The 22,759-nt window shown below is 43.4% G+C and overlaps 2 protein-coding genes across 9 annotated transcripts in view; one reads left to right on the top strand and one right to left on the bottom strand.

Annotated features, from left to right (window-relative positions):
* The window catches only part of METTL5 (methyltransferase like 5), a 37,000-nt gene extending 25,296 nt beyond the window's left edge, over positions 1–11,704 (top strand). For all 5 annotated transcript variants that reach the window (XM_039495558.1, XM_039495557.1, XM_039495556.1 and 2 more), the window contains one exon: positions 11,632–11,704. In XM_039495558.1, coding sequence (XP_039351492.1) covers positions 11,632–11,691 — 60 coding nt within the window. In that variant the 3' untranslated portion in view covers positions 11,692–11,704. The remainder of the gene's footprint in view (positions 1–11,631) is intronic.
* A 484-nt stretch (positions 11,705–12,188) lies between these two features.
* On the bottom strand, positions 12,189–21,576 carry KLHL23 (kelch like family member 23). Of its 4 annotated transcripts, XM_039495550.1 has the most exons (5): positions 21,199–21,576; positions 18,907–20,121; positions 16,786–16,938; positions 13,517–13,797; positions 12,769–13,042 (listed from the first exon to the last, which is right to left on the bottom strand). In XM_039495550.1, exons 2-5 carry the CDS (start codon positions 20,117–20,119, stop codon positions 12,890–12,892), a joined length of 1,800 nt encoding a protein of 599 aa, XP_039351484.1. In that variant the 5' UTR covers positions 20,120–20,121; positions 21,199–21,576; the 3' UTR covers positions 12,769–12,889. The 4 variants fall into 4 exon arrangements, with proteins under 4 accessions (XP_039351485.1, XP_039351484.1, XP_039351487.1 ...); XM_039495553.1 differs by lacking the exons at positions 13,517–13,797; positions 21,199–21,576 and adding an exon at positions 15,030–15,130 and having other exon boundaries at positions 12,910–13,042; positions 18,907–21,070; XM_039495554.1 differs by lacking the exons at positions 13,517–13,797; positions 21,199–21,576 and adding an exon at positions 15,030–15,115 and having other exon boundaries at positions 12,910–13,042; positions 18,907–21,069.
* Between the last annotated feature and the right edge of the window lie 1,183 nt (positions 21,577–22,759).

The following is a 22,759-nucleotide window of genomic DNA, read 5'->3' on the forward strand; positions in this document are numbered from 1 at the left end:
CCATACTCAAATTTGCATACATGGCTGATGAATGCACAGATGCAAATGGGCATCAAGTATTAATTGATTGTGTACATTATCTTGTCAGTGGTGAGCCAGTAGATGCATTTCTAGATGTTCAAGTTATAGCAGACACATGGGCTGCATCTGTGACAACCCACATCTTAGAAGAGTTAAATGCTTGTCAGTTGGACCCCCAAACAGATGGCTGTTTGTGCATTTGATGGAGCGGCAAACTTCTCTGGAAGACATGGTGGAGTACAAGCTTTGCTCAGAGAAAAGTGTAACCCTAATCTCTCCTATACACACTGCAGAGGCCATCTACTCCAACTAGCACTAGTTCGAGCTGCAGACTCTTCAAAAGACATTAAAAAAGCTATAAGTGTAATGTCATATTATTTTTTCAGCAAGAGTCCAAAAAGACTGAATATCTTGGAAAATATAGAAGATACACTGGGACTGAAGTTCAGATTAGTCCAACCTGGGAAAACCCTCTCACTTTCTCATAAGCGATCCTTGGCTGTTGTCTTAAAATTACTCCAGCTGTTATTACTGGCTTTGGAAAGTATCTACCAAGATGAGATGGATCTAAGTAGTGAGGCTTGTGGATTACTTTTGCTACTACGTTCAGAGAAGACTATTGCCATTCTCTCTCTTGTAAGTCTACTGTTGAAACCACTTGGGTCATGTAGCAGATGCCTGGATGGCATAATTTAAACAGTAGTAGATCTTTGTCCCACAATAGAAGCTACATTTGGATCAATCAGAGAGCTATCCATTAAAGTACTGGAAGAAGCAAATACTTCAGTCCAGAAGTTGACTAAAGAAGGCATTTATATTGAATCCTTAAGTGAAGAGGACAAGAAGTGTTTTTCTGTACTTTTTCAGTTGTCTTAATAGACTCGATTCTTAAAAATCTACAACAGTGACTTCTAGATTCTACCCAACCTCTATGTAGCTTTTACAGACCCCTGTCCTATAAAACACTGACAGTTGAGTGGAGTGAGGCACTACCAGCAGTAGGGCTGCCATGTGCTCAGGACAGAATAGAGAATTTGAACACAGAGTGGAATATCATATGACAAATGACTGAAGATTTGACTTCAACTTCTTTTTTATCATCACTAGTGGCTCAACCCAATCTTTGCACTATGTTTCCTGGGATGAAAGAAGTAGGAATTCATCTCTTGCTATTCCCAGTCACAACAGCTACAGTTGAGTGTTCTTTTGCCTCATTGAATAGAATTTTGTGTTGTGACAGAAGTCATCTTCTGCCTGATCATGTGAATGAACTAATGAGCATATCAATTGAAGGAATGGAAGTACCGGACACATGAGAAGCCACCAAAGATGAACGCACTGCATTCAAGAAGTTCATTAACAGAGTTGTTCAAAATTATAACAAGAACCCAAGAAGGATTTAGATGTAGTGCTTCATAGAAGGCTTGAGTAGCCAACTTTAATTAGTGTGATGATTTCAAAGCATGAGTTAAATCTAATAAAATGGTCATGAAACATTTTTTCAGTTTTTACTATACTGCCATACAACCCACCTTCACCCTCACAGTCTCACCCCTCATTGGCCCTGACCCCCTGCACTGTAAATTCAAATCCACCCCCTAATTTCAATTCCTGGCGAAAATACTGCTCTACACGGACCTGGGGGGGAGCAGAACAGGACCCCTGCCTTGTCAGGGGTGTCCTACCTCAGCACTGGCTGCACAGCTCTTCCTGACCCTGCCTCAGGGAGAGGTGTGAACCCTGCCTCAGCCTCACCATGCCTGGCAGGGCTGAGGTCCCTGGTGTAGACGTGCTGTGAGCTACTACCAACAATGGGCCTGCTTGGGCTGGCCTGACCGGGGTGAGTTGGCCCACTCACTGTGAAAACGCCAGCAGCCGGTTTACACAAGAGTTGAGATGAATTGGTGTTAGCAATCGTGGGAAATCTTTGCAGAGCTTCCCTCCTATAGCCAAGGCCAAAATATGTTGTGTGAGGATGATGCAGGTGAGGCATCCCACCCAAATCCCATCTGTGATTGCAAGGCCTGTGAGAGGTGTTTGGGGAACAAGGATTGGGTTTGAGAAACCCAACAAGTGGGGGGATACAAATCTCAGGCCATGTAGTAACCACTTCTGCCAGTCTCAGAAACCCCCCCACTTTTTTTTGAGGGGTCTTTGCCCTCCAGTTCCCCAATTTTATAGGGACAGTCCTGATTTTGGGTTTTTTTCTTATATAGGCTCCTATCACCCCCCACCCCCTGTCCTGATTTTTCACATTTGCTGTCTGGTCACCCTATCCCTAAGTCTTGTTGATCTTTCATTCAGGCTTATGACTCAGGAGTTGCCTGCAATATTCTATTTACAGTATTTTCCTGGAGTAAGTCTCATGCCTCATTTGTAAGTGCCACAAAGTGCCATATTGCTGATTCATGTGAGCAACTTAAAAAGCTGCAAGTGGCCAGACTCTACTGCTCCTGCCTGGCACGTTGAATGGTGTATGTGATTTTTACAATAAACAGTGCCTGGTGAACGTGACACTACAGTTCAATAAGAGCAACACCACACCTTACATTCAGAAATTTTATTTCAGTTTTCCTAAAATTCTTAGCTGCATATAGCTTTAGTCAACTGCACTTAAATTGTTGCAGTTAGTAAGATTTTAATACACTTTTCTGCTGGGAACTGAGCCATTGCTAGCCCTAAGCAACCTTATAATAATGATTTCTTTTAATGAGTCTAAAAATCTTATATTTCAATTAACAGCAAAAAGTTAAAAGAAAATATTTACTACAAATGAACTTCCTTTTGTGTGTGGTTATGGAAAAATTAACACCAATTACATACCCAACAAAAGAGGACAGTTAGCTATTTGGTTCCTTTTATTCAATACTCATGTACATTCACATTACAAAAAAAGTACCTGTCCTCCAAGTATTTAAAAAGATAACAGATGATAGACATTCCTGCTCTGTTAAATGTGTATATTCAGATTTCACTCAAGTTACTAGAAATGCCATATAGATGTTGAATGATGATCACTCTGTAATATGGTACCAGCATGTTAAAAAGATCTGATTACTTTATTCCTGTGTAATTTCTCTAAACAAATTACCGCCAAATCCGGTCCCGCGGATTTGGCGGTAATTTGGCAGCAGGGATGGCAAAGGTGCAGGACCAGTAGATCGCCTGCAGAAACGCCACCAAAGGCTCCCTGACTGCCATGCTTGGGGTGGCAAAAAACATAGAGCCGCCCCTGACTCCAGGTGGGGAATGGAGTCACAACACAGACTCCTCCAGAGGACACTCCTGCATTGTGTTTCGGCTGTGGAAGAGATCTCACTTGGAAATATTTTACAAGTGTGTGGAGCCAAGCAAGACAGGCCTGCTATCACTTTCTACACTGCAGAAGCAGGGAAAACCCCAATGCTGGAATAGCAAACCTGACTACTAGGAGAGAGAAAAATTGCTGGTGAGTGCAGCTTTTCAATAATTAAATTTATTGCCTGCAGTCCCCATGAGTAGTTTTATAAACATGAATCTCCTAGACAGCCTGCTGCCAGTAATTAAGATCATGCACTAGAGACCTCCAGCTTTTCCTGAGTCATTCCTTTGCCTCTCCTAACGCACTTGTCACTACTTTCCTCCCGACTCTGCCTACAGCATGTGCAAATGATTCCATCAGAGCTATTACTATGAAGCTGTTCAGTTGGTGCTAATTCTCAATATGGTTTTAGTAATTTTGCACATAGATGATGCAATACCTCACTCTGCTACTGATCCTGCTCAGAAAGTGGGCTCCTCTGAGACAAGTGGCTCCTTACCCTACACAGATACAAAGGTGATGGGAGAGGCTCTTTGGAGAGATGATTTACAATGATTCAGAATACAGACTGACTGAGTAGTCCTAAGGCAGGTTCCCAGGAGGAGCCAGGTCTGGGGATAAGGCAACAGCTGACATTTATTTTATGAATGTATTTATTATGAAAGCCAGGCCAACTCTGTGCAGTGTGTGACTTTGTTTTGGAGCAGGCTAGGAAAGACACCTGCTCACAATGCATTTGGCAAACTGCAAATCAGCACTAAGCCAGGTTTTCAAAAGAACACAGCACCTAGCAGCTTCCACGGTTGTTAGGTGTGAGCTTAGAACTCAAAATCTGGCGACTTATTTAAGTATGTAAATATGAATGTAAGTCCCTAACTTTAAGCATCCCAGTTGAAAAATGTTGGGCTTTCTGCTTTTCTGTTACTTACACAATGCATCCTCCTATGTTCACGTTTTTCCTCCAGTTTCTTTTCATTTTCTCTCTGCACTTCCAATTCATATAACTTGGTCAGTCTTTGAATCTCTTCGCCTTCTTTTTTTGCCTCTATTTTGTCTAATTCTGCCTGGTGCTTATGTTCCATTATTCTAAAGCATGAAATAAAATAATCATACTAAAGAGGTAAGAAAATGTACACAGTACATAATGGACAAAGGTCACACAGTTCTAAGAGTTAAACAACATTAGATTTGATACTCTGAACTGAAGGCAGGTAAAGTGTCAGAATTCAAAATCAAAGTGATGCATTTTAAAGCCATTGGCCCAAATCCTCAGGCCAATGCTTGGCCCAAGTACAGAATGAGAATTTAGTAACTCTGGGAATTGTGAAAGGAATCTTTTCCCCCAACTCACATGGCAGCAGCAGAATTTCACAAAGGCAGCTACTGCAGTAACCATCACAGCCCTAATGTGCTCCTTCCACTGTGCGAAGGAAAGGAAAATATACCACAATGGTATTCTGGGAATTGATGCAGAGCCAAGATCTGTATTAAGCAGAGGATGCACACCCCTTTCATGCCCCACAAATCATCTCCATCTCCTCTGCAGCAGAATTACATTAGTGCCATTGCCAGAAACCCTTTATATTCAAGGAATGGAGCAGGATTTCCTCATAATGTATCCGTGCACTGCAACATTTAAACTTCGTAGCAGCTCCTTAGAGTAGGATTTCAGATTATATCAAGAAAGAGACAGAACCACTGATAATTCCTTTCCAGGATTATTTGCAGCAATGTTCCCACTAGATACTGATATCCATGCCTAGCACAGCACCTTCCTTGCTAATTCTCATGAATGACTGAGAGTTCTGGTACACATTACTGAAAGTGGTTAACTACCAATTAAACAAAAAACACAGTTAATACATCTAGATGTTTCATCACAAAATGTATGTCTTTTGACAATTACATTTAGTTTTAATTATTATATTCCCTCACTTCCTTGAGTTCCTCCATTCACAATGGATCACTAAGGCCAGGGCCAGCTCCAGGCACCAGCTCAGCAAGCCGGTGCTTGGGGCGGTCAAGGGGAAGGGGCAGCACCTCGGGCTCTTCGGCGGCAGGTCCCTCTGTCCCTCTTGGAGGGAAAGACCTGCCGTTGAATTGCCACTGAAGAAGAAAGCGGTGGGGTGGATCTGCCACCGATCACGGCTCTCCCCCCCACTCCAGCTGCTTGGGGCGGCACAACCCCTGGAGCCAGCCCTGTGTATGATTAATGTCTGATGTGAGTTTCTTCTTAGATCTCAATATTTGAAATTCATGTATGAACAGTAACATAGTTTAGATCTATTACATTGTTAACCCTCTTGTAAAAAATTTTTGTTCAAAAGTGGTATTAATACTTCAGTGGAGTCAAACATGTCCTGGTTTTATTTTTTTTTTAATAATCACTCTTGTTCTCTGAGCAAAAAGTTAAGTTCTGTCTATATTTTCAATTAAACTGCTTTAGCCAAGCTAATTGTAAAACAGTTCAGATAAATTAGTTTGAAGGGCATTTCCTTGACAGAGTGGATAGCACTTTTTTTTTTAAATTGATGGGAGCTCTAGTGAAGAAAAAGCAACAGAGTTTTTAACCCATCCTGTTATCTAAACCTGTAGTCCATGGAAGTTCCCAGGCACTAAGACTTCAGTGGGAGCAAAATCGGGTAGCTGGACTCTAAGGTAGGGTTACAGCTACAGTCAAATTAAAAAAAAAACCAAAACAAACAAACAAACAAACAAAAAACCCTACACACCACCCTATAGCGCCAGGTCTCAGAGGCCAGGTCAGCTGACTCAGGCTCATGGGCCTTGGGGTCTAAAAACTGTGGTGTAGACCAGGGGTTCTCAAAACCTCTCTTTCTCAGCCCCCTCCAACATGCTATAAAAAAGGGTGGATACCATCCATGCCACAACTGTTTTTATGCATATCCAGTAGATTAAAAGCTAGGGCCAGCATCTGGGTAGCTTCCAGGGCAATTGCCTGGGGCCCTGTGCCACAGGGGACCCCCTGAAGCTAAGTTACTCAGTTTCAGACCCACACAGCAGGGCTCAGGCTTTGGTATTCTGTTCTAGGGCCCAGTGAGTCTAACACAGGGGTTCTCAGACTTCTGTAGTGGTGACCCCTTTCACACAGCAAGCCTCTGAGTGCGACCCCCCCTTATACATTAAAAACACTTTTTTATATATTTAACGCCATTATAAATACTGAGGCAAAGCGGGCTTTGGGGTAGAAGCTGACAGCTAGCGACCCCCCCATGTAATAACCTTGCGACACCCTGAGGGGTCCCGGCCCCCAGTTTGAGAACCCCTGGTCTAACAGCAGCCCTGCTCTCATTTATTTTGGCAGACCCCCGACTTGAGAACCACTGCTGTACATTTGGGCTTAAACTGGAGCCCAGGCTCTGAAACCCTCATCCATCATGCACTCTCAGAGCTAAGCTTGAACATCTACATTGTAATTTTATACCTCCACAGCCCAAGTTCTGAGAGACTGAGGCAGCTGTCAGCCCAGAGGCTTGTCTGCTCTCACAGCAGTGCAGTCAGGGCCGGCTCCAGGGTTTTTGCCTCCCCAAGCGGCGGGGGAAAAAAAAAAAAAGCTGAGATCGGCGGCAATTCGCCGCTTTCTTCTTTGGAGGCAGGTCCTTCCCTCTGAGAGGGACCCGCTGCTGCATGGCCGCTGAAGAGCCCAACCTGCCGCCCCTTTCCCTTGGCCGTCCCAAGCACCTGCTTGCTGAGCTGGTGCCTGGAGCCAGCCTTGAGTGCAGTGGCACAACTGTAGCTGAAGACACCACCTACACCAGGAGTGTGCAAATTTTTTGGCCTGAAGGCCACAGCAGGGTTGCAAAATGGTATGGAGGACCGGGTAGAGAAATCTGTGCCTCACCAAAGAGCTTGCCCCCCACCCCTTCCCACTCAGAACTTCCAACCCCCCCCTGCTCCTTGTCCCCTGACCGCCCCCTCCCGGGATCCCCGCCCCACCCGCCCCCTGGGACCCGACCCCCTATCCTTCCCCCTCCATGTCCCCTAACCATCCCCTCCCAGGACTCCCCCATCCACTTCCCCCCAAGCCCCTTTCAGAATGTGGCCCTATGAAAATGGTCAGAGGACTCAAGGGGAGCAGGGGCAGTCGCACAGTTAGAGAGAAGTGGCGGTTTCCCCTTCAAAGTGCTGCCGGCTGCATGGCTGCCCGGTGGTCCTTCGGCCGTGTTCCCTGCGATCCCACCACCTGCACCACCCACCTGCTCTCCTGCCCCTGCAGTGCAGCCCCTCCCCCCTGAGGGGGGTGCACCAGTGCTGAGCTGCCCGAGTGCCCATCCCTGGGCCCCCCCTGTTGTTGGTGGCTCCTTGTGTACACTTGTAAATCTGCCCCTGAGCTGCGCCACCCAGTCGGAGCCAGCCACACTGCCGGCATGGTGAGCTGAGGCTGCAGGGGAGGGGGGACAACAGGGGAGGGGCCAGGGCCAGCCAGGCAGGATGTCCCTGTGGGCCAGATGTGGCCCATGGGCCATAGTTTGCCCACCTCTGACCTACACAGACAGGAAAGCTTCCCCCACTGACATAGGTACTTCACCTCCCTGAGAGGTGATAGCTATGTTAACAGCAGAAGTTCTCCCATCAACATAGCATGGTCTACACCGGGGGCTAGGTCAGTATAACTCACTCAGGTGTGGATTTTTCACACCCCTGAGCAACATAAATATACTGACATAAGTAGCTAGCATAGAGCAAGCCTGGGTCTTTTATTGCAGTGTAGTAGCAAACTGAACTGGGTATGACAAAAGGTGTTGAACAGCTCTCCCAGCCATACCCTACCACTTAATGAGGTCTCATGGAGGTCACAGTTAAAAGCCCAATATGTAAAACATGGGAGATAGTTGGCCCAGTCTTTGTTCTGGTGAGGCCTCGGGTGGAGTACTGTGTCCAGTTCTGGGGGCCACTCATTTGAGCTCTCCACTTTGTCCTCATTTTTCCCAATGAGAGCAATACACTTGATAAAAGGTTTTGGAAAACCTGACCGGGGAGGGAGTTTAAAAACAAAAACAAAAAAACCAACCAGCCAAAAAAAACAGCATGTTTAGTCTTGAGAAAAGATTATAATCAAGTCCTACTTCAGTCTTCAAATATGTTAAGGTCTGTTACAGAGAGGACAGCAATCAGTTGTTCTGCACCTCAGCTGCATGTATGATAAATAGCTATAGGCTTAATCTGCAGCAAGGGAGATTTAGGTTAGATTTAGGTAAAACTTTCTAACTATACGGATAGTTAAACTCTGGAACAGGCTTCCAAAGGAATCCCTATCGTACACAGTTTTTAAAAACAAGTTAAACAAATGCCTGTCAGGGATGGTCTAGTTTAATTTGGTCCTGTTGCAGCACAGGGGGATGGACTAGATGTCTTCTCAATGACCCTTCAAGTCTTACATTTCTAGGATTCTATAGCAAAGCAGTTGACTGTTGTAACAGAATAAAGGTAAATGGTTGATCTCTGGTCCTACTTTGCTTGCACAGACATGATCTAGTGAGTTTTAATAGATACTGTCAAGTTAAAAAAAAATCACCACATCTCTAGCTGAAAGTGTACCTGCTAGTGTTTGCTCTTTTAGGGGCTACCTATAATTCAGAGGGTAAGGAAAGGAAAATCTATATAGAAATTGTTACTTAGGCACTTTGGGTACCATCCACAACAGTGCCTAGGTACAGAAGTTCTGTTTTTAGGTACCACTGCAGTCCACACAGCTGCTCAGCTACTGTCTAAACCCATTCATTAAGTAAGTTTTTCTTCAGGGCATGCACACTGCATCCTCACTTTAGGCACCTATTGCCTACCTGATTTTATGCACTACTGCCTCACACTAGGGCTATGTCTACGCAGTGCACCTTACAGTCTAAAAGGCACCTCTCCCCATTTATTGTAGAAGGAGCTTAAGCACCTAACTCAAGCTTTGTGGAGTGCAGTGTTGTTCCTGGGATTTTCTAGTCAGTGCAACATTGAAGTCATGGCACTAAAGTCCGTTTGTGTATCCCACACTTTGTCTATAATTAAGATCACTGTATTGTTGATGGCCCTATATCATGATCATGCACAGCTCTTCTCTTAGAGAAGCTTATCTGCCTATTCTCCAAGCTCTGTAACAGGGTGTTTACCAGTAACATTAGCAGGATCTGTTAGAAGTTTTACCACATACTTTCTTCATTAATGGTTTATACAGTATCAAAGGCTTTCAGATGTTTGAATTTTTGTTTCTATTAAACAAACAAAAACTGGTGCAAACAACCTTCTAAACTAGTCTTGTACATAACAGGTATTTTTTACCACAGAAATTTCTTCTGATTGTACATACATATCAAAAGAATAGTCGGAAGTCTCGTTTCTGTTTTAGTGGTGTAATGGCTCTTGGATTAATATTAAATCTATTAATATTAAAGTCTATTAAGTCTGTTGCATTGGGTGACTGAAAAAACTGCTATAATCAGCCTTTTGATAGTCCAGAATTCCCCCACCATAGTCCAAACAGCACATGAAACATACAGCCCTGGCAACTCACACCACACCCCAGCACAATCCTCTCCTATCCTTGTACAAGGACAGTCATCCCAGCTCTTCCACCTGAAGTACCACCCACTTATCCTAGCAGAAACCCCCACATCCTCTCTGCTAGGAGCATCTCTCACTCCCCCTGGCCTTCTCACAGTTCTTCTGGGTCCAGCTCTGAAGAGGTGAGCTGATGAACTCCTTCACTGCCTTCAGTCTCCAGCATAGAGCCAGCAGGCAACTCCCCACTGCTGCTTTCTGGCATTCAACCCTCTCATCTAGTTCTCTGACTTGGGGATACCAGCCAGCAAAACCCTCTTACTGCTCTCCTCCAAGAAACACCTTATGTAAAGACACTGATGACTTATAGCTCCCCTCCTCTCACCTGCCCTTAAGTAAGCCACTCCATTCTGGCTCCCTACGCTCCATTTCCCTCATTGGGTCTCGTTCTGCTGCTGAACTGCCCTGATCTTTTATAACCCTCAGGTGCTACTCCAGTCCACCCTCTTAATTGTCCAAATTGGGAGCACTTTATCTGGCACAATGGGCTGTCCTGCTTCATTTACTGGAGCCAGCCATCCTGTGATGCTACTTTATGCTGTAGTAATATTGCTCTTTAATCTTTCATTTAACTTTTAAAAAAAATACTCTTAGAGAATAATTCCAAATAGGAGAGAAGAAAATAGGGTGCAGAAATGAACTCGTAGCAGATTTATGTCTCCCCATCCCTAAGCTTTTTCTAATGTCTTTGCCTTTCACGCTACTTTGTACTAACCTCTTTAGCAACCCTGTTCAAAAGCACTAGACAGTTCAGTTGTCAGGGGTTCTTTATATTTTATTGTCTTTAAGCAAACTATATTAAAATCATTCAATAACTTTCCACCAGTCTTTAAATAAGCACAGCTCACAATTACCTCAGAATTGAGCCTCAGAATGGGAAGTTTGCAAACACCAAGACAAAAGTAAATAAATCTACTGTTTTAAATTGAAACTCGGAGTTTAGTGCAACATGCTTATTAGTGCTTAATGCAATAAACAGAGTAGGATGATATAAAAGGGTAGCAAAAAAAATAATTCAAAATTTTTACAGATTAGAGGGAAATAATTACAAATTTGAGGCATATATGCTCTGAAATCTCCTAGAATATACTTACAATTTTTTGTAAATAAGGAGAATATTTTTCTACCTTTTACCCTCCATCTATCTCATATCATCAATGCCTGTTTAGGCAGGTGTTTCCTCCAACAACCAGTGGTAGATTCCTGACAGCTCTCACTATAAGACAGTGGATTTAAAGGAGTGGGCAGGAGATTTATTTTTTCTAAAGGATATAGTATCTTGTTTGTAAGGTATCCAGATACTACAGTGGTGATACTTAAAAAGAAAACAAAAGAGGGTATAATAATTACCCTGTGAGGTAGGTGTGTATTTATTTAAATTATTGTTTACATTATTATCATGACATCTGGGTGCATGACAGAGAAAAAGAAGCAAAATTAAACTCCCCATGTTAAAAGTAACAGCACACCATAAAAACCTCTGAAGAAATGATCAACAGTCAACCAAATGCAATTTAACAAAAGTTACATCTTGTATATGCTCCCTGAGATGTGTCAGGGCACATTTTATACCTCAAAACATTTGTAAGAAGACTGATGATGTCTGAGTCAGAAGGTCATGGGTTCAAATCTTTCACCTGGATTGTACCTGTATGCTGTGTTGAAACTACCTTGCTGCATTGTAGAGATCACAATGCAATATTGGATAGTTAAAATGATCTTTTTTCTGCTCATGTCAGACAGCTCTCCAGGCAGAAGTAAAGATCCCAGATCACACTTCTGAAAGGAATAATGGATAAATCCAGTGTCCTGGTCAGTATTCTCTCTCTAAACTTTTTGCTGTGGCTGCTGTGTTTGCCTCACTCACTAAATCATGATTAGTGCTTTTGGAGATCCTGGTGTGAAAACAATTATATAAAATATAATTCTGTTTTTCTAGTCTGTACCAGAGATGTTTGTACCTCAAAGGGTCCTGGTGTGAAAACAATTATATAAAATATAATTCTGTTTTTCTAGTCTGTACCAGAGATGTTTGTACCTCAAAGGGTCCATTAGCTTCCCTGCCAGTCTTTTCCACTCTAAAAGACATGTATCTTAACCAATCCCGCAGTCAAGGATATAGTATTATCTGGAGTCAATCAACAATATTCCTGAATCAGCTTGAGAGGAGGTCATTGTGAGGCCCTCTCCCATTGCTCCCTAAGTGCCTTTTCAATACAGGAATAAAGGAATGACCATGTCTCACACTTGAAGTAAAATAATGCTCTATCATACTAAAGATTCTAGAGCACTAGGGCAAACACCTTCTATCTATGTTTTGTATGGGGACTGGAAAGCGGACTAGCAAAATATCCTAACAAGTCAATCAGCTTGTGACAGTCACTAAACAATAAGTGTTAATAGCCACATTCAAATTATTAAACATTTCACTTGAAAACCAAGAAGTCCATAGAAGTGCAAAATCTTTTGGTTTTTAGTCCTCTTAGCAATGTGACAAAAACCTTGAGCATGGTTCCCTCCAATGGTTAATTAATACAAATTACTCTTTTTACATTACTCCTTATATGTCCACAGGAAGTATATTTTGTAAAGATGATTTGTAAACCTTTATGACAAATAATAACTGGTGAATTTATTTTGAAAATGAAATTATACAAAAGTATTGTCACAGCATTTATATTATATGAAGTGAATTTTAATAAATACTGGTTTGTATATAGATTTATATTAAATGTGAGTAATGGGTTGTATTAAATACATTGCTGAACAGGTAATCTGTACTGGTACAGATACTGTACTTGCTTATCTCTTGCAACAGACATATGATATTCAGATTGTGTTAGACATTGTACACACAGACACAACCATGTGAACGCATAGCACTGGGAAGATTGCCGACTACTTCCCATTTATTAAGCTCAGGATCATATTTCTCAATACTCTGCAGATATGTTCCTTTTGAATAGGAATATCCTCCTGTTACATAGATGCATCCATTCATGACAACTGCACCACATTCCATCCTTCTTTCCATCGTATGTGCCATCTGCCTCCATTCATTTTGTTCTGGGTCATAGCAGTCAGCGATTGCAGTTTGTCCACCCACAAGATAGAGCTTGTTTTGTAAGGCAATGGAACACAATCCATATTCTTCAGAAAGAAAGGGAAAATAGTTTAATTTAGAATAATAAAACAAACAAGCAGTACTACCTAGTTGGTGAAACTGAAGCTCCATATGATAGACTCTGTGTCACAATTTCAGAGTAACTGCATCTGTATTCCCCCTCTGTGGTCCACAACCCCACCCCCCAGGACTCCCATCCCTTATCCAACCACCCTCTTCTCCTCATCCCCTGACCACCCCCTCCCGGGACCCTCTGGCCCCAACTGCCCCCCAGGATCCCACCCCCTTAGCCAACCCCCCTTGCTCCCTATCCCCTGACTGTCCTCCCGACCCCTATCCACATCCCTGCCCCCTCACAGGCCTCCCGGGACTCCCTCCCTGTTCCCCATCCCCTGACTGCCCCCCCGAACCTCTACCCCATCCAACCGCCCCATCCTCCCTGACTGCCCCCCAGGACCCCCTGCTCCCTTACCCAGCCCCACTGCTCCCTGCCCCCTTACCAGCAGCAGGAGCTCGCAGCCACGACACCCGGCTAGAGCCAGCTGTGCTCCCCACGCTGCCCAGTGGGAGCAGTGGGCCAGAGTGTGGCTCACACAGCATTGTGGCTGCGGGGGACAGCGGGGAAGGGGCCAGGGACTAGGCTCCCCGGCCGGGAGCTCAGGGGCCAGGCAGGATGGTCCCATGGGCCGGATGTGGCCTGCAGGCCGTAGTTTGCCCATGTCTGCCCTACAAGCCTGTCTGCCTATGGGCCAGCCCCTGTATATTGCCTCTTCTCCAAAGGCTGTGAACAATGCATTGTCAGCTGTTACAAGTTACCACACAACTTTCTCAGCAAAGTACATTTATTCTTAAGATAAAAAAGCATTACAGAGAAAGCATAAAAATAATAAAAGCTCCTACACACTTCAGAAATCACCCATCCTCCATACTGGAAGCCTGGTAGGCCAACATCCCTTTCAACACTTCAGCAAGGGTTGGGTCTTTCTTTGGTCAGAAGGTTCTGTCCATTTGCTGAATCAAAAGGAAGCTCCTCAATTCAGTTCAAGCTCTACAAAAAGCCCTTTCTTTATTTTGTAGTCTCTGGAAAACCCAGCCTGAAGCAGTATATGCATAGGGACTTGTACTTCTATGGAGCTGTTTGCAAACAGGAACGGTTAGTAATCATCCCCCACTGTTTTCAATTCCTGCAGGAGCTGTACTAACCCTCCCTCAAAGGAGCTGCAAACAATCTCTGGCCCACAATGATATATAAAACATTCACAAACTTCATACACTATATCCCCCCCCAAAAAATACTGCATTTGGTTACAATATCAGTCACACTGGGGTCTTTTTTCCAAAGTCTATTCAAGTCAATGGGAAATTCTCCATTGACTTAAATTGGTTTTGGATCAGATCAGGTTCTGAAAAACCTCAACAACTTCTTCTGCGTCTGGTCTCAGGAAGACTAAGGGCATCATATAAGCGACATACATTATAACCAGTGGTTAAAGAAGGTCTTTTAAAAAAATTACATAGCTGAATATAGGAAGTAGAGAGGGAAATCTACTCTCCCTCTTTCCAGGAAGGATTGTTCCCTTCAGTTAATTTTCTTGTCCTTTATCCAATCTAGATTAGATTGCCCTATATGTTGAGGCTTCCACCACTTCTGTAGCAGACTATTCCACAGTCAAAAAATCAATGTAAATGTCAAGAATTTCTCGTTATTAATTTCATTCCATTACATTACAGGGACTCAGGAGACCTAGACTCTATTCCAAGCTCAGCTACTGACCTACTGGGTGATCTTGGACAACTCACTTCACCTCTCTGTGGTTCAGTCCCCATCTCTGTAAAATGGGGATAATCATACAGACCTCCTTTGTGAAATGCTTTGAGATCTCCTAATGAAAGATGCTATGTAAGAGCTAGGTGTTATTACTTCTCATTCCATTCAAATGCATTATCCTCTTCCCTATTAGGGTTTACACCTTCCATATATTGTGTCCTGTTCCTGAGTCAAAATCTTCTTACCTTTTTTGTCAATCTCCATTTCCCTAGTGTTGCAGTCTTTCTTTAGGCAGACTCAAGACAATAGTTGGTTGCATTGTGCATGATCTCTGCAACCAACAGAGCTAGAATTAAAGTTTACTTTTTAAAATTAATATGTAGATTCTAGAGCAAAATCTGCTTGAGACTTTCTATTCTGCCAGCCAGCAAACCATGTAAACCACCTTTGTCAAATGCCCAAAAGGGGATGGATTTTCTAGGAAAATAGTGTACTTTATTGATAATATAGTCCTTCCTTAGTAATATATAAAATAGCAATATATTAATTATATGTTTAATACACTTCTGAAATGAACTAAGGCCTGGTCTACACTAGAAAATTAAGTCAACATAACTACCTAGCTCAGAGATGTGAAAAATCCACACCCCTAAGGAGCATAGTTAAGTCGATGTAAGTCCCTGTGTAGACAGTGCTAGGTCAATGGATGCATTCTTCCATCAACCTTGCTACTACCTCTTAGGGAGGGGGATTACCTACGCTGACGAGAGAGCCCCTCCCGTCGGTATAGACAGTGTCTACACTGACGTGAGACAGCGATGCAGCTGCACAGTTGTAGCGTTTTAAGTACTGACAAAGCCTAAGACTTTGTCTACACTGGAACCTGAACAACAAAACTTTTGTCATTCAGTCATGTGAAAAAAAACACACACCCCAAATGACAAAAGTTTTGCCAACAAAAAGCACCAGTGAGAATAGAGCTTTGTTGGCAGGAGAGCTCTCCTGCCTGCAAAGCTACCACCACTTGTTGGGGGTGGAAGTTTTTTGTTGGCAAGAGACAATAAAACTCCACACCACTCCAGCAAAGATGTGTATAACATGAGTACACAGCTGTCATCATGAAGTACATGCTGGAGAGGCTGAAAATGAAAACATGACCAGGAGCACCTTCTCCAACAAAGCGTTTTTATAGTAATTAACAACCAAGTTATGCTGCTACTGAATGTATGCATTAGGGATTGCTAAAACAATCATTTATCTTCTATATTGTCTTTAATGCTAACGCCTTATTAAACTTCACAGTCATAAAAATGCAGATGCACACAAATAAGAAAACAAAAATAAAAATAAGAACAATGAAATAACACTTCACCTACAATTCAGTACACTCAGGACACTTATTTTAAAATATGTTAAAAGTTCTGTAAAGCAAATCTTTAAAACATAAAACTCATATGTTCCCCTCCCAAACTGTACATAGAAAACAATTCAAAATGTGGATTAAAAGGTGATTTTGGTCATACATTTAGAATGTTTTCTCTGAATATAACTCTTATTTTCCCTTTCTATAATATTTTTAGAGAGACAAGATAGATGAGGTAATACTTTTTTATTGGACTGGCTTCTGTTCGTGGAAGGTACAAGCTTTGGAGCTACACAGAGCTCTTTTTCAGGTTTGGGGAAGGAAGCAAAGATACTACTTTACCTACGTTGTCTCACTCATTTCCTGAGACCAGCACAGCTACAACAACATAGCAAACAACTTTATAATAATAATAACTTTTCATACTATATTAACATTAAACTTTTATTTGCTGGCTTACTGATCAAATATTTTGCTAGCTATTAACCTTACAGCGATTTAGAATGCATTGCACCACTTGAAGCTTATTCTCTTTACAAAAGAACATTATCTAAAGCAATGACAAAGATCATTAAAGCTTCCAACTAGAAGTAACCAAAGTCAAATTCTATATTCCGTAGGGAAGTGTTTCAGTTTACCTGGATGTGGACTTGTAGTGACTATTCTCCATTCATTGCTACCTGAATGGTAGCTCTGAATTTTGTCATAGGTGCAGCTTCCCCTGTAACCATAGTGGCCTCCAATTACATAGATGACTTCACACAGGACACAGGCTGTGGCATTTCCAACACCTATTTATAGTATAAAATTCACAGCACACCTTCAGATTCTGCAGAATACTCACTGCTACTTCCATCAATAACACAAGTTGAAGTTACTTGTTAATTAATATTTTAGTATAAAATTATTCTTCCAGGTATTTAAATGAATGTGTAATAAAAGCACCAGAGAGAACTCTTATGACACCTTATCTTGTCAATATAAGGCAAAGTAAACTAAAACAGTAAAGCTTCTTACAAATTTTATTGCATATTAATCAATATCAATCCATCTTTTCAGACCACACAAAAGCTATGTGTAATCTTTATATTTTAGGTACCTCTTTTGCAGTATTTAAAGTAACACTGACAAGGTGGGTGAGGTAATATCTTTTATTGGACCAACTTCTGTTGGTGACTGAGACAAGCTTTCAAACTATACAGAGCTCTCCTTCAGGCCTGGTAAAGATATTAAGAGTATCACAGCTTGTCTCTCTGACCAACAGAAATTGGTCCAATAAAAGATATTACCTCACTCACCTTCTCTCTAATATCTTGGGACCCACATGGCTACAAAAACACTGCATACATTAAAAAAGCACTGTCAAGATTAGGATGGAAATTTAACTTATTTTAAAATTATTTTAATTTCACAGAGAATTTTAAATACCATTTTAAAATAATCATTTCTTTACCAAGAAAATCTTCAATGGGAATTGAGCTTACTCAACAACTCACAGAATCATTTCTACTGTTTTAATCCTATGAGTGACATCATTAATGATGCTGTTGTACAAACAAGGAAGTTGGAGCCATGTCAACTTTATCTCCATTAAAAAAATAGTAACAAAAATGAATGCTTGCCAAATTAATATGGACAAAAATCAGCAAGGAAATTATATGATTTTAAGCTTCTAAAACACAAGAGAGAAAACACCTATACAAAACAGAAAAAATAGTTTATAGTATAATTCAAATATTCTACTCCTTTATAAATTAGCAATAAAGTAGATCAAGAAGAATAATGGTTTATAGTAAAAGGTATGGACATCTGAGTAATGGCTGCATGAGCAGTATGAATTTTACTGATATTTAACATTGTCATTACCCATTTTCTAGGTGTTTTGTATTTTACAGACTGCTTATAAAAGAGAGAATATGTAATTAAAAAAAAACATTATGCAGTGATTTAATTCAGATTTTTTTTACTTGCATTATCTTTGATAACAAGTTAATACACTTTACTATTTGCAGCAGTTCAAATTCAAAATTTAAAAATAACTAAGCAAATCAAATGTTTTTCAATCTGTAGAATAAATTGCTGGCACTTTTCATCTTCCCACCAAGGATCTAATTAAAAGCCCTGAACTGATAATGCACAGAGATGTGATAAAATTACATTAACAGAAGTTATGAATGATAGAAATATGGCTATAAAGAAATGGATCACAATTGTAAACATTGTGATACCTGGAATTTGTTATTCTGATCAGAAGTTTTTATCAGATAGAACTTAACTGCTGTTTGGATACAAAGTAATTACCATCCATTGGCGCTAAAGTTAAATGATATTTTCATTACAGTACAATCTGAATAAAAATATTATGATAATTTTATTGGAACTCAGGTTCTGGTTCCACAAGTCACTTTCTGAAGGTCCATTCAGCACCAGAAGGACTGAAATTGTATAGTGACATTTCTATACCTTATACAGAAATTTTGCTTAAGAGAAGGTAACATTAAACTGAACATACTACCTGTAAATTTACATTAGTGTTGTTGGATGCAGTACTGCACAGACTTTAGATGTTTGGCTGTTTCAATTGGTTTGGCTAATAACGACCTGAACCAAAACCCATAAAAGTTAATGGAAAAACTCTTATTTACTTCAATGGGCTTGGTACTTCTATGGAGCTGTTTGACCTAAATGTGGCTGTAGAGTTTACAAGTGGCAAGTGAAAAAGGACAGACATTGAGGCAACCATAGGAAAGGTTACATACCTTTGATCATGTTTGCAATGGGAACCCATTTCTTTTTTAAAGGATCATAGAATTCTGCTTCTTGTGCTGGAGCCCCTTTTCTGTAGCCCCCCAAAGCATAGACACAGCCGCCCAAGGTAACTGCACAGTGATAGTACCTTGCATTAAGCATGGGGCAGCCTTCTGTCCATTGGTCAGTTTCACTGTTATATATCCACACAATATCAAGGGCTTCTATGTTGTCAGTTCTATAGCCCCCGGTTACATAAATGTTGGGTCCCAAACTAGTGACCCCATAGCTCTCCCTTGTGTGATCAGGCATGTCTGTTCCCTGTATCCAAGCATTAGTTAAAGGATCCCACACATGGACTTCTGATAAAGGATGCCAGTAATATCCTCCAATCACATACATAGCTGCTGTGGGCCTTTTGGAAATGTCTTTAGGGTTGGTGTTTAATGCATTGTATATCAGAGACCTTATCTTGTTTTCATTAAGCTGGTGTTTCTTTCGTAAGCTTAAGGCTGATCTTAAATATATTTCATTTAAATCTATTTTGAGGCAGTTCAGCAGATCAAAAACGCATTCAATTCTTTTCTCCACATCATATGCTATCCATTTAACTACAGGTTCAATGGCTGCCTCTTCTTTCCAAACATTGAGATTCTCTCTGGAGAGAATAAACAGGAGTTTCTCACAGCTGATATCCAGAAATTCTTCTTGCCTCCACACTTCTTCAAATCTTGATAACAATATCCTCCTAGATTCTTTCTCTAGCTCTGAACAAAGGTGATACTCTGCGAAGGAGTGCATCCCTATGCAGTTGACGGTATCTACATGCCTTACCAGAAACTGCTCACAGGCTTTCTTTATTGACACAAACTGGAGTAAATCCGCAGCTTGGAGGAGACTTTGAACATTTCTCTCTGTTATTTGGATTTGTGATGTGTATGCATAATTCACAAGAGACTCCAATATAGTGTGGCTGACCCCAGGAAGTTTGATCTGATTTTTAGATTTTTCTTTCATGTCAGCTGTGAACATTGCCTTAAAATAATTGCTACAAGCAGCTAAAACAGCTTTGTGGCAAAGGAAGATCACACCAGAAGCACACTGAAGAGTAATGTCAGTAAATAAGCCATCCCGGTAAAATGTTCTGAAAGCCTGCAGGAAATCCACAGGGTGAGAAAGATCGTTGTAAATATAGGTGTAGTCCTCTTCTCCGATCAGAGCCATCGCTGGAATAAAGTCAAACAAAAGGGGGCAGTTTTCAGTTATGCAAATTGCCTTGGGTAGTCAGCGCTGAATGTGTTAATTGTCCGTGTACATTGTATCAATGCCGCAGTCCCAAAGGCAAAATATTTCCCAGTCACTAAGCAAAATCACACGCATTTTCAAATAAGGTTTTATTCATGGCTTTATACATATTCAACCACATCCGGGGGATAGTAAACTCGATGCATACGGATGAGTCTCCTTTCCTCCTTCTAATAACGGGTCTGTGACAGACTTTGCTGTATTGTATTATTGAAAATATTTGACTTCATACTGCCAGAATGCGCACAGAAAACCAGACCTCTCACAGCGCAAATATGGCACGTGAGGAGATACCTGGAACCCATATATCTTAACATTTTAAATCTATCTCCCTGTGGAGTCCAAGCTGCATAGAGACCAAATGTCCAACTCCAGCGCATTGTAGGAGAGCTGCTGCCTGTTTCAGTACTAAAACGACGGGGGAAGCGCCAGTGGAGAGTATCGCACAGCCCCCAGGTGGAGGGGAGTGGAGTGGAAATGGGGCGCGCGGGGAACTCAAAGGGGCCGTGGAGCCTGGCAGCACTGGGGGCCAGCGCCTTATGGCTCAGCCCACTAGCACAAAGGGCTCCCGGTGCAGCAGCCTCAGGCACACCGCGGGCTCAGCCTGAAGCCCCGACGCGACAGCTGGGCTGGGCTTCTCCTGCTCCGGGTTGGAGGAGCGCGGCGGGGGAGCCTGCGCTGCTGCTGCGCACCCTGGATCAGCAGCGCCCGTCCATCCCCCCGGGCAGTCTGCCGGGCCGGAGCCCCTCGGCGACAGAGCCTGGAGACCGCAGGGGAAGCCCGCGAGGACCCTCGGCCATCGGCAGCGGGGAGGCGGCCAGCAAAGCGCCCCAGCAGCCACGCGCCGGCCTCAGACCACACGGGGGGACGGGCGGCGGCGGCGGCGGCGGGACGGGAACCTGCCCGCGGAGGGTGGCGCTGTCGGCTCGCAGCGCGGGCGGGGTAACGCCTCGGGCCCCAGCAGCGCTGCCCGCCCAGCGCTGCCGCGCGCTACTTACTGCTCTGTCTGAGGCGGCGGCCGAGGCTGGGCTGGGGCCGGACTCAGGCGGCAGCGGCCCCTTGACCGTATTAGGGAGAGAGGCTGCCGCCGCGGCCTGCCCACGGGAGGCGGCTGACGAGCTGAGGGGCAGCTCCCGACCCGTGTCGGTGTCTCAGCTGTCTCCGCTCCCGGCAGCGCCCCCTCCTCAAGGTCACCGCGCCCCGCTCCGCCGGGCGCAGGGGGGCAGTAGCCGGCCGGACTGTGGGGCAGGGCCCCTGCCGGGGCAGGGCCTGGGGCCGCTGCAGCTTTCGCAGGCGAGCAGCTCAGTGACACGCAGCCAGGCACAGGGACGCTACGCTAGGACGTGGCTTTCACCGTCCCGCACAGTGGCCCACGCAGCCAGCATCCCCCCAGCACCTGCCAGGGCCCGAATCAGCCTCTCCTGCAACGCGCCCAGACGCTGCTCAGCGGAACACCGCAAACAGCGAAGGCTGCGGACGCAGCAAGGTTAATTGCCCCAGGTGGCTTGTAACCTGCTGCGGTGGGATCCTCTCCTCACGGCTAGAGGCGCCCTGAGGGCTTGGCCTGGGCATGCGGAGAGCTCCCCACGTCATGGCTCTCAACTTCCCACTGCCCATGTGGCACACAGCAAATGATGCATGCAGGAAACCGAAGTAGCTACGGAGTTCCCTTTCTGTAGGTGCAAATGACTCTTCTCATCATGTCTAGGTGTCATGTAGACATGTCACAACTAGAGTGGTCTACTATTCTCATCATGGTGATTCTTTTTTTCCTCCTGTAAATGATTATCAGCACTAGTAATCCTAAATATGGCTGGAGCATAAGTAACTCTGGGTTTATAATGAATGCTGTCTATCAAAACCAGGGAGCCAAGGCTCCCTTGAAACTGGAAGGACTGGAGAAAAACATTCTCAGAGCAGGACAATTATTTATTTGCTAAGTGCCAGCAACGAGTTCAGTGCTGTAGAAAACACAAAATAAGAGAGTTGCCGTGTCATGGCTCCAAAGGGCTGGTGCCAGGACCCCAGCTTTGGAACAGTCAGAGAGCCAGGCCCTCCCTAGAGATCTCTAGAGCAAGCCATGTGGCTTCACTGCCTCCTTAGGCTGGACTTCTAGTCCTTCAGTGAGTCCAACTAAGGCAACCTCTTAGGGAGACATGTACAATCTTGGGGAGCAAAGTGCCTCCTCTGTGATACTCAGCCAGCATTGTAAAACAGGAAAAAAGAAAATAGAGAAAAGAAAATTACAGCACAGTCCATCCTGTTCAGCACAGAACCCAAAGCCCTGTGCCTCACACCTATCTTTGTCCAGATTCAGGTGCATCCTGATGGCTTCCTGCAGCCAACACTTAACTTCTATCTCACGCCTACTCCCCAACCCTTTGTTCCTGAGCTGGGGAGATGTGGCTTGGCCTCTGTGCTGAGAGGCGGAGAAATTAATCTCGCTTTGGGTCTCTGGTTACTAAATGTCCATGTCTGGGCAATTGGATTTGTTGTTGTCTTATCAGGAGCTCCACTGACATGGGACCTAAGACCCCAGACAGCGAGGTGCCATTCACA

Source organism: Mauremys reevesii, linkage group 11, assembly GCF_016161935.1.
Source record: "Mauremys reevesii isolate NIE-2019 linkage group 11, ASM1616193v1, whole genome shotgun sequence".
In the NCBI taxonomy this organism is placed as follows: domain Eukaryota; kingdom Metazoa; phylum Chordata; order Testudines; family Geoemydidae; genus Mauremys; species Mauremys reevesii.

Bases quoted from the DNA above. Each gene is read 5' to 3' on its own strand.
- KLHL23 (XM_039495550.1), bottom strand. From the start codon at position 20,119: ATGGCTCTGATCGGAGAAGAGGACTACACCTATATTTACAACGATCTT. The intron at 13,798-16,785 runs GTAAACTGAAAC...CATTGTTCACAG, and splicing joins CACTACAAGTCCACATCCAG to CCTTTGGAGAAGAGGCAATA. The intron at 13,043-13,516 runs GTAAGGGGGCAG...TTCTTTCTGAAG, and splicing joins GCTGCGAGCTCCTGCTGCTG to AATATGGATTGTGTTCCATT.